This window comes from Salmo trutta, chromosome 2 (genome assembly GCF_901001165.1).
Source record: "Salmo trutta chromosome 2, fSalTru1.1, whole genome shotgun sequence".
NCBI lineage: Eukaryota > Metazoa > Chordata > Actinopteri > Salmoniformes > Salmonidae > Salmo > Salmo trutta.
The window spans coordinates 68,538,049-68,550,098 of record NC_042958.1 but is presented as its reverse complement, the minus strand read 5'-3'; the positions used below and the strand labels follow the sequence as shown (position 1 = coordinate 68,550,098).

General features: G+C 43.0%; 1 protein-coding gene across 2 annotated transcripts in view; it reads right to left on the bottom strand.

The window, feature by feature from the left end:
• Window positions 1-1,238: 1,238 nt before the first annotated feature.
• The window catches only part of plxdc1 (plexin domain containing 1), a 102,471-nt gene continuing 91,659 nt past the window's right edge, over window positions 1,239-12,050 (bottom strand). Inside the window, exons 7-14 of one of the 2 annotated variants that reach the window (XM_029712543.1) lie at window positions 4,026-4,125; window positions 3,775-3,870; window positions 3,561-3,642; window positions 3,262-3,322; window positions 3,019-3,145; window positions 2,527-2,562; window positions 1,811-1,968; window positions 1,239-1,427 (exon numbers count right to left, since the gene is read on the bottom strand). In XM_029712543.1, coding sequence (XP_029568403.1) covers window positions 1,302-1,427; window positions 1,811-1,968; window positions 2,527-2,562; window positions 3,019-3,145; window positions 3,262-3,322; window positions 3,561-3,642; window positions 3,775-3,870; window positions 4,026-4,125 — 786 coding nt within the window. In that variant the 3' untranslated portion in view covers window positions 1,239-1,301. The remainder of the gene's footprint in view (window positions 1,428-1,810; window positions 1,969-2,526; window positions 2,563-3,018; window positions 3,146-3,261; window positions 3,323-3,560; window positions 3,643-3,774; window positions 3,871-4,025; window positions 4,126-12,050) is intronic. The other variant, XM_029712549.1, reaches the window with a different exon arrangement.

The following is a 12,050-nucleotide window of genomic DNA, read 5'->3' as shown; positions in this document are numbered from 1 at the left end:
TGATGTTGAGACGTGTCTGTTACTTGAACTCTGTGAAGCATTTATTTGGGCTGCAATTTCTGAGTCTGTTAACTCTAATGAACTTATCCTCTGCTGCAGAGGTAATTCTAGGTCTTCCATTCCCGTGTCGGTCCTCATGAGAGCCATTTTCATCATAGCGCTTGATGGTTTTTGCGACTGCACTTGAAGAAACTTTCAAATTTCGTGAAATTTTCCAGATTGATTGACCTTCATGTCTTAAAGTAACGATGGACTGTCATTTCTCATCGCTGATTTGAGCTGTTCTTGCCATAATATGGACTTGGTCTTTTACCAAATTGGGCTGTCTTCTGTATACCCCCCTACCTTGTCACAACACAACTGATTGTCTCAAACACATTAAGAAGGAAAGAAATTCCACAAGTGAACTTTTAATAAGTCACACCTGTTAATTGAAATGCATTCCAGGTGACCACCTCATGAAGCTGGTTGAGAGAATACCAAGAGCATGCAAAGCTGTCATCAAGGCAAATGGTGGCTATTTGAAGAATCTGAAATATAAAATATATATTGATTTGCTTAACACTTTTTTGGTTACTACATGATTCAATATGTGCTATTTCATAGTTTTGATGTCTTCACTATTATTTTTGACCGGTAGTGTAGGTGTGCCAAAATTGTAGAATAACACCCAAGAAGACTCAAGGCTGTAATCGCTGCCAAAGGTGCCTCAACAAAGTACTGAGTAAAGGGTCTGAATACTTATGTAAATGTGATATTTCAGCTTATTATTTTTTATAAATTAGAAAACATTTTTAAAAAAATGCTTATGCTTTGTCATTATGGGGTATTGTGTGTAGATTGATGAGGGAAAAAAACAATTACATACATTTTAGAGTCAGGCTGTAACGTAACAAAATGTGGAAAAAGCCAAGGGGTCTGAATACTTTCCGAAGGCACTGTAAGCCCTCCTTCCTCGAAGTTATCACTGATCTGATATGATTGGTGAAATCAAGGTCGTGGACTTCTTGCTCACCTATGAAATAATGCTAGATTTGTGCTTACCTCAAGGAAGGGAAGGAGGAAGAATGTATTATTAGAGTATTCGTACAGGGCCATAGACAGCTGCTGCATGTTGGACAGGCAAAGAGCGAGAGACACAGAAAAAACAGACAAAGTACTGTTCTCTACAAGCAGTTACACATTGTCCACCATAGTAGGAATAAGGGAAGTTTTGCATTTCTGTCCCCTCTAGTTCCTTTTTTAATCCCCAAAATGGCGCTCACTCTCTTGTCCAACTTTGCCCCGGAAGTCCAGCCTACTTAGCAGCACTGTTCGGCCTCAATGAAGCCCTCCTTATCGTGACCCCCAAGCTCCACCTCAGCATAGGTGGAGTGACAGCTCTGGTTGCGGAACTTCATAGATGGCCAGTAGTTATTGGTGTGTCGCTGTGAACAACAGATATTTGACCCAACCAGGATTAGTCAAGTCCATGAGTACAGTACAGCCCTAGACCAAGGTTGTGTTCAGTAGGGAACAACCATTTTGAAACGGAGTGAAACGGGGAGGTTCTACCTGAAAGTGTCCAATAAAAACGCAGATTTTTGTTTCCGGCTCCAGTGTGCCTTACTGAACACGACCCAGCACATCTGGCCCTCAAGGGCCGAAATCCTGCTACCTATCGTTTCTTCGTGGCATTTAATGAATCTTTTCATGCTGTTGATCATAGCTTAAATTGAGTCATGCATCCCTGCTCTAGACATTTCTATATAATTACAGAGCATCCAAGTGGAATTTATCTAATTCTTTAAGGGCCTGCTCTCAGTCTCACCTGCATGAGGTAGAATGGAGGAGCAACAGTGGGGTGTGTGTTGATGTAGTAGACAGCCAAAAGGGTTAAGGCTACCAGCAGAATGAGGGCTGCCACCACACCTGCAATAATCGCAGTGTGCTCTGTCCGTTCCTGGTGTGGAGGACCTGTTTGCAAGTCTGAGAGAAAAGGAAAGTGAGGTAATGCCAATTATTCGAATCATTGGAATGATTGTGAAGAAGAATTGCTAATGTCAAATGAAATTAGCCCTAGTCTACCCTGCTACGCTTGATAAAATGGCTAATGGAGAAGGCAAGGTGCCCACGACAGGATACATACAGTACAGACAAACAGTTAGCCAGCTTCACTTGCACATTAGCGACAGTTATAGGACAAAAAACACATCACAAAGACAGAACAACAAAAGACTTACAGTACAACACTATGAACTCAAGACTCCAGCAGCATTCCAATTTGCCTGGAAATTGTTGGTGATAACAAAGGCTCGGAACAGCCAGGATATTGTCTTTCAGTAGGTAGCGCACAAAAATGCAGATTTTATTCATAGTTGCATCAGGATCTTTTTTTCGACATTTTTTTACGGAGTTCATCCTCTCAATGGCTCAGTCTAGTCTACGGTCAGTGCTTCCGGGTAAGGATAACATTACTCACAACCAGGCAGCCTCACTGACCTATGCAAAACACCCACATAGCCAACCAACTACAAGCCAACTCACCACCACCATTGTAGCGAATGAAAAGTTTGGTGTCATCTGTGGACAAAAAGAGAGTATTGTTGTACAGACACACGAGATGGGAAGAGACAGACGGACATAGAGAAACAAATCGACAGACAGACAGAACCTAGACAACAGAATGCAAGCACAGAAAGCATGGATTGGCATCTCACTATATTTATCAATCTTTTGAGGGTGGATTTGGGTTGCAGCTACATAGCAAAACTTGAAATGTCTCCTTATAATTATATTATGGTGTCTTTAAAAACATAGGGAGAAAAACATTTCAATCTGGAAATTGTTAAATGTCTCAGCCTGGCAACATTGATTTCCTATGTTGACATTGGACTGGACCATTTATTTGGGCTGGACCATGCTATCTTTAATAAGCTAATCGGGGTGTGCTGATTTGGTATGTGAGTGGCCAGCAACCCTGGGCACCACTATAACTCAGACCCAGCAGACGGGTGGTGCTTCCGGCCCCCAACTCACCCTCGGTGACGGGGATATCTGAGAGCACTGCAGGGGAGGGCGTGGGCTCTGGGGCCGAGTGGTTGAAGGACCCCATGGAACCCTCAGGGCCACCCTGAGTGTAGTCCTCACAAGTGCCCTCTTTTGCCTGAAAGAAAGTTACAAAATAATATTGCCGGGAGAGGGGGAGTAACGGTTGTTCGATGTAATTTGTCGCAATGTCATCTTCTGCTTTTTCGGCCCTACGATCTAATACCATCTCACCTCTTCAGGACAGTTGTAGTCGAGCCACTCCTGTCTGTGACGATCAATTCCATCGGAGCATCTGAAATACATGTGGAGAGGACCGCGAGAGAGGACAATTATGCAGTATAATTCACAATACTACGCTAATAAACAATTTTTACGTCTCATGTTAGTCTTTCTTACATGACATTACGTCTAACACTCACATGTATACATACACATGCAAAATCATGCAAACTCGCGCGCGCGCACACACACACACACACACACACACACACACACACACACACACACACACACACACACACACACCTCACCTTTGCAGTGTATTGCACCAGCCGCAGCCATTTGTCAGGTTGGATATGAGACAGAGTTCACAGGTGGTGTGTTGGAGACATGCTGGGAAAATAAGACAAGTGATCCATTACAACTTGACCCAGGCTTGTATTCAGTGGGGGGAAAGCGTGAAACTGCCATCATGATGTCACAAGTTTGGCTGAGTAGGGGTCTGTGAGCACAGCGCATACTCACTGGGCAATGGAGTGAACTCAAAGGCAGAGTTATTGATGATCTTAGTGGTGTCAATCTCTACTCTATGGTACTCATAGATGGTCCGCCGTCTTGCATCTATAGAGAGGAAATCAAGTAGAAGTAGCGCCAGTATTCTTGACCTTGTGACATTCACACAAATAACATGACGGTCCGTCTAAAACTGGTCTGGGTACAGTAGAGAGGGAAGGATATTGGATGGCAGGTGTGAGTGTAGTCTTGTTGTGACTGACCTGAGGACTGTGGAGAGGGGAGGAGGGCCATGAACGCGTCAGACAGGCCCACCTTCACTGGGTGTTCAGTGGAGTTGATCTTCTCTACTGGCAAAGGAACCTAAAGGAGTAGGAGAAGGAGGGAATCAAAGACTGGAGACTTGGCTTTTGCGTTTTTACACACAAGATGACTTTGGGAGACTGGTTGAGATATTCCCGTTTTGAGCTAGGGTGCGCCGACAGTGATCAATAACATGTTTGAAAATCTTAACCTGTTGTCGTGAGTGTTCCACGTCTCCGAGTGAGTATTATTTTATATCTATAAAAAGAGGCCAGCTATCTATGGCTACAGCTAGCCTTTCTGCCGCATTGTGCCCATCTCTTTCAGTGTTTGGATAAGAGGATCACTTAAACAAGGCCATACACATTTTATTAACGGTTTAACGGATTTCCTATTTTTTTTTAAGTGAGGTGAGCAAGCGAAAAAAACAAAAATAAAGTTGAACCCATTGTACAAAATACTAAACAACCTCAGTACAACCCCTAGTGTTCACACCAAGCGACCTCACAAAAACATTGTATAACTGTTTTGGAATGACAGTCACAGGGACCAGGGTTTGAGTCCCAGTCAGGGTACCCCTACATTGGTGTCAGGTGTTGGATAGCACCTTTGAAAGCATGGCTGAATCTCAAACCGAACACTTAGCTCCTAAGCCCTTCATTGAGTGGCCACTAGCTGATGTGTTCGACAGTGATCACTCGAGTCTGCAAGTGTTTTGGCCAAAATGAGCATTGGGACGATGGGCACTCAACGTCCCAACTGCCATTTATCAATATTCCAAAATTCCGAAATCCATTCATGAGCATTCTCCCACGACCTGTCTTGTATCATATATACAGTATACAGTGCCTTACAAAAGTATTCAGACCCCTTGGATTACTTCACATTTTATTGTGTTACAACGTGGGATTAAAATTGATGTAATTGTCTTTTTTGTCAACAATCTACTCAAAATACTCTAATGTCAAAGTTGAAGATGTTTTGTCATTGCATAAGTATTCAGTAAAATGTTGCTTAACAAATCGCATAATAAGTTAGATAATGAGGGTTGACCTGATTTTTGAATGACTAACCCTTCTTCTGTCCCCCATACATACAACATCTGTAAAGTCCCTCACTCGCGTACTGCATTTAAAGCACAGATTCAACTACAAAGACCAGGGAACTTTTCGAAAGCCTCAAATAAGTGATTGGTAGATGGGTAACAATAACAAATCAGACATTGAATATATCTTTAAGCATAGCATGGTCATATGCTGTTGATTATGTATTAAACCACCCAGACACATCAAAGATACAGTCGTCCTTCTGATCTGAGCTGCAGGACAGGAATGAAACTGCTCAGGAATGTTGCCATGAGACCATTGTTGATTTGAAAACATTTACAGAGTTCAATGGCTGTGATGAAAGGATAGATCAACAGCATTGTAGTGACTCCATAATAATACATAATAGACTTAAATGACAGAGTAAAAATAAGAATACAAATATTCAGAATAAAAATATTCTAAAACATGCATTGTGGATGCCCCTCAAACTCAACTCTGGACCTCGAAGCCAGTTCCACTGCTTTTTTTCATTACATTTCCCCCTCTAATCAGGGACTGATTTAAACCAGGAACACCAGGTGTGTGCAATTAGTTGTCTGGTAGAACAGAAACCAGCCGACTCTGGACCTCTTTGGCTAAAAGTTGAATACCCCTGGTGTATGTAACAAGACAGTAAAGTAATACTGCAAAAAACGAAATGTGTAAGCCTTATGTTTGAGGCAAATCCAACACTCTACATCAGTAACTGCCTACTTATTTTCAAGCATGGTGTTGGCTGCATCGTGGTATAGGTATGCTTGACATTGGCAAATACTGGGGAGTTTTTCAGGATAAAAACCAACAGGAGCAAAAGCTAAATCCTAGTGGAAAAGCTGCTTCAGTCAAATAAAATAATAATGCACAAATAAAGTAAAATTGTATTTGTCATGTGCTTCGTAAACAACATGTGTAGACTAACAGTGAAATACTTACTTCCGGGCCCTTCCCAACAATGCAGAGAGAAAGAAAATAGATCAACAATAGAAAAGTTAAACAATAATAATAAAAGTATTAATAAATACACGAGTAATGATAACTTGGATATATATTTACGAGGTACACGGACTGAGTCGATGTGCAGGGGTACGAGGTAAATGAGGTAGATGTGTACATCAGTGAGCTCCAAAGGTATTGAGACAGTGACAGATTTATTTACGTTTTTTGGCCTCTGCACTCCAGCACTTTGGATTTGAAACTATACACTTCTACATTCATGTGGATGCTACCATGATTACGGATAGTCCTGAATGAATCGTCAATAAAGATGAGTGAGAACGTTACAGATGCACAAATATCATACCCCCCCCAAAAAAATGCTAACCTCCCGTCATTGTAATGGTGGGAGGGTAGCATGTCTTGCGGGTATGATATTTGTGCGTCTAACTTTCTCACTCGTCATTATTCACGATTCACTCAGGACTATCCGTAATCATGGTAGCGTCCACATTAATGTAGAAGTGTTTAGAAACATTCTATTCTTATTTACAATACAAGTGATTCTAAAATGATACATTATTTACCATTTCTTTTGGGAACAAAATAATGTGAAACCCAACCAAAACATACAGCAAATGTATCCAACAAGTTTGTAGAGTCACAAGCTTGATGTAATCATTGCGTGCTAGGAATATGGGACCAAATACTAAACGTTTGACTACTTTACTACACATATAAATGAATTCCTCCCAATACTTTTGGTCCCCAAAAATGGAGGTACAAAAAGTGCTGTAATTTCTAAACGGTTCACTCGATATGGATGAAAATACCCTCAAAATAAATCTAACAGTCTGCACTTTAACCTCAGTCATTGTATGGAAGTGCTGGAGTACAGAGCGGAAACAAAACGTGTCACTGTTCCAATACTTTTGGAGCTCATTGTAAACTAGGAATAAAGTGACAGATAATAAACAGTAGCAGCAGCGTGTGTCAAATTTCTTTTGTACGAAAAGGGTCAATGCAGATAGTCCGGGTAACTATATTTGGTTAACTATGTAACTAACTGGCTTGGGGATAGAAGCTGTTAAGGGTCCTGTTGGTTCCAGACTTGGTGCATCGGTACCACTTGCCTGCGGTAACAGTCTATGACTTGGGTGGCTGGAGTCTTTGACAATTTTTAGGGCCGTCATCTGACACCACCTAGTATAGAGTTCCTGGATGGCAGGGAGTTCGCCCCAAGTGATGTACTAGGCCGTACGAACTACCCTCTGTTAAACCTTGCAGTTGGATGCCAAGCAGTTGGCATACCAAGCGGTGATGCAGCCAGATGCTTTCAATGGTGAAGCTGTATAACTTTTTGAGGATCTGAGAGCCCATGCCAAATATTTTCAGCCTCCTGAGGAGGGAGAGGCGTTGTCGTGCCCTCTTCATGACTGTGTTGGTGTGTGTGGACCATGATAGATCCTTAGTGATGTGGACACAGAGGAACTAGAAGCTGTCGACCAGCTCCACTAGATCCCCATCGATGTGGATCGGGGCGTGCTCGGCCCTCTGTTTCCTGTAGTCCACGATCAGCTTCTTTGTCTTGCGGACGATGAGGGAGAGGTTGTTGTCCTGACACCACACTGCCAGGTCTCTGACCTCCCTATAGGCTGTCTCATCTTTGTCGGTGATCAGGCCTACCACCGTCGTGTCGTAGGTAAACTTAATGATGCCGTTGGAGTTGTGCACGGCACGGCACGCAGTCATGGGGGAACAAGGAGTACAGAAGGGGCCTTACCCCCCCCCCCCACCTGAGGGGCCCCTGTGTTGAGGGTCAGTGTGAAGGATGTGTTGTTGCCTACCCTCACCACCTGGGGACGGCCTGTTAGGAAGTTTTATTTTTTATTTAACCTTTATTTAACTAGGCAAGTCAGTTAAGAACAAATTCTTATTTACAATGGCGGCCTACTAAAAGTACAGGATCCAGTTGCAGAGGGAGTTGTTCATTTACATTTACATTTACGTCATTTAGCAGACGCTCTTATCCAGAGCGACTTACAAATTGGTGCATTCACCTTATGATATCCAGTGGAACAACCACTTTACAATAGTACATCTATCTTTTTTTGGGGGGGGGGTAGAAGGATTACTATACCTATCTCAGGTATTCCTTAAAGAGGTGGGGTTTCAGGTGTCTACGGAAGGTGGTGATTGACTCCGCTGTCCTGGCGTCGTGAGGGAGCTTGTTCCACCATTGGGGTGCCAGAGCAGCGAACAGCTTTGACTGGGCTGAGCGGGAACTGTGCTTCCGCAGAGGTAGGGGGCCAGCAGGCCAGAGGTGGATGAACGCAGTGCCCTTGTTTGGGTGTAGGGCCTGATCAGAGCCTGAAGGTACGGAGGTGTCGTTCCCCTCACAGCTCCGTAGGCAAGCACCATGGTCTTGTAGCAGATGCGAGCTTCAACTGGAAGCCAGTGGAGTGTGCGGAGGAGCGGGGTGACGTGAGAGAACTTGGGAAGGTTGAACACCAGACAGGCTGCGGCGTTCTGGATGAGTTGTAGGGGTTTAATGGCACAGGCAGGGAGCCCCGCCAACAGGGAGTTGCAGTAATCCAGACGGGAGATGACAAGTGCCTGGATTAGGACCTGCGCCGCTTCCTGTGTGAGGCAGGGTCGTACTCTGCGAATGTTGTATAGCATGAACCTACAGGATCGGGTCACCGCCTTGATGTTAGCGGAGAACGACAGGGTGTTGTCCAGGGTCACGCCGAGGCTCTTAGCACTCTGGGAGGAGGACACAATGGAGTTGTCCACTGTGATGGCGAGATCATGGAAAGGGCAGTCCTTCCCCGGGAGGAAGAGCAGCTCAGGGTCCTTAATTTGGTGACAAGCTGACACTATGGTGTTGAATTCTGAGCTGTAGTCAATGAACAGCATTCTCAGATAAGTGTTTCGCTTGCGCAGTTGAGAAAGGGCAGTGTGGAGTGCAATATAGATTGTGTCATCTGTGGATCTTTTGGGGAGGTATAAAAATTGTAATGGGTCCAGGGTGTCTGGGATTATGGTGTTGATGTAAGCCATGACCAGCCTTTCAAAGCATTTCATGGCTACAGGTGTAAGTGCTATGGGGAGATAGTCATTTAAACAGGTTACCATGGCGTTCTTGGGCCCAGGGACTATGGTGGTCTGCTTGAAACAGGTAGGTATTACAGACTGGGTCAGGAAGAGCTTAAAAAGCCACTTGCCTGCTGGTCAGCGCATGCTCTGAGTACGCGTCCTGGTAATCCGTCTGGCCCTGTGGCTTTGTGAATGTTAACCTGTTTAAAGGTCTTACATCGGCCGTGGAGAGCACTGGGAGAAGAATTCACCTTTCAGCAGGACAATATTTTTCAATACAAGGCCAAATCTACACAAGAGTTGCTTACCAAGAAGACAGTGAATGTTCCTGAGTGACCAAGTTACAGATCTGCTTGACAATATATGGCAAGACTTGAAAATGGATGTCTAGCCATGATCCCCAACATCTTGACAGAGCTTGAAGAATTATGAAAATAATAATGGGCTAATATTACACAATCCAGGTGTATAAAGTTCTTAGAGACTTAACCAAGAAGATCCACAACTGAAAACGCTGCCAAAGGTGTTTCTAACATGTATTGACTCAAGGAGCTGAATCTTATGCAACAACTATATTTTTGTTATTTAATTTCTATTAAAACATTTTTTTAAAGATGTTCTTCCACTGACATTACAGACTATTATCTGCAAATTGTTGACAGAAAAATACAATGAAATCAATTTTAATCCTACTTTGTAACACAAAATGTGAAGAAATCCAAGGGGTATGAATACTTTTGCAAGGCACTATACACTATAAATGACTTGCTATGAAACAAAGACAGGGAGAAAGTTGTAAAAACAAAATTAAATCTCTACTTCTGCCAAAAAATATCTGTAGCTGGAATCACTTCGTCACTTGTCAGTACTCTTGTGAAAAATATGATATAAAACACCTTTATATAAAGTACATATGTACAATAGCTAATAATATCTATACCACAATGAAGTTGTGAACATACAAGGCATTCTATATTATACTACAACATCAGTCTAACTGAATGTGGATATGTGTTGGTTGAATGTTTCAGGCAGGTTCCAGAATGTTCTTCAGCTAGTGAACCTCTTATTGTGTTGGGTTATGGCAGCTGGTTTAGCAGGCTTTGGCGATGTTCTTCACCACCCACTGCTTCGACCTCTCGCAGAAGATTTAAATGTACTGTAAGTCTCCTGGAAAGACATGAAGACTAATCATGATATGATAATAAACTAGGTTCATTTGTAAACAAAAATGGGAACAGTAGACGGGTATGTGTGTTGTTACACATACCCGGGGATGGGAAATGGGATGTCAGCAAAGACGTGAAATGTTTGAGTTGGCTTGACTTGTACACAGTCTGGTCATGTATTGTTGTGTATGAGCACCTACAGCTGTGCTGTTGAGTAGACAAGCATTGCCAACAATAGAGTGAATAGGCTAGAAAGGTATACTAACAGCCCCTCTCCCCAATGAACTGACTGCAAGGGTGTGAAAAGTTTGAGGAGCACTATTGTAGACAGTTTAGTGTATTGGTGATTTAAATACCTTTGGCTGTCCTGGCTTGTTTCGAAGTCAGATGACCTTGAGCTTGACCTTATATTCCAGGCTGAAAGCTTTCATCCAATGGGTCTACAGGCTCTGTGCTACTAAAGCTAGGGTCAATGCCATCATCATCATCATCATCATCAGCAGCAGCAGCAGCAGGATTAGTCTGTAGGACACACAGTAGTCAGTGATTAGCCAACTTTTTACTACTTTATCCCCATCAATACACACTCAATAGATCATGCATACTAACCTTCACACACAATACCCATCCTCAACAGTATATTTATTTGATCATCATGGAGTCATGGAAAGATTTAATAGATTTTAGTAAGATTTTAGAAGGTGATTTACACTAATTGCTGGTGCTGAGCTTAATGTTGATGCTGCTGCAGATGTTGATGGGATCAGACTTTAAATAGAACCCACAACGTGGGAAGTTAGTTAGCTGGCTAGCTAACGTAAGCTAACAAAGTTAACGTTAGCTTGCAAAGCTACAAATCACACCACCAGATAGTCAAGCCAGTGTATTTTGAATGCTAGCTAGCTAGAGTTTGGTTTAGGTAAACAAATGCAGTTAGCTAGCTAGTTAGCCAGGTAACATTAGCTACGTTACCTCAGCTTGACTGATTTTCTTCTGTGCTGATGTTGGCTGACCGGAGGCCTTCCTCTTTGAAGTGAAGGGGAAAGTCGATGGAATAGCATCACTTTTCAACGACATATGCAACCCCATCGGTTGAGACTTCAGTTCCGTTTTGAAATCCTCTGGCTGAAAGTGCTGGCTACAAACACAGACATTTAGATTTTTATCACAACAATTGGATACACCTCCTCAGGGCCGCACTATGTCCTGAAATCGCTATGAATTCTGGATATTGTGGTTTGCTTACAACCAGGACAATTAGCTGGCCCGTTTCTACCAGTGATATGCAGAAACTTCATCTTAAGGTAGCTAGGTGAGACAACCACATATCACAGTCATGGTAAGTACAATTATTCCTCAATTCATTCAAGTGCAAGAGACTGTTGCGTTTAGCCAGCAGTGTGTCTGTACCGGTGGGGAACTATAACGGCCTTCTAGGCCTTCAGAGAAGGCCCAAGGATTGATAAAGTTATTTTACCCCCTTTTTCTCCCCAATTTTTCGTGATATCCAATTGGTAGTTACAATCTTGTCTCATAGCTGCAACTCCCCAACGGGCTCAGGAGAGGCGAAGGTTGAGTCATGCGTCCTCCGAAACATGACCCAACAAGCCGTGCTGCTTCTTAACACCTGCTCGCTTAACCCGGAAACCAGCCACACCAATGTGTCGGAGGAAACACCATTCAACTGACAACTGAA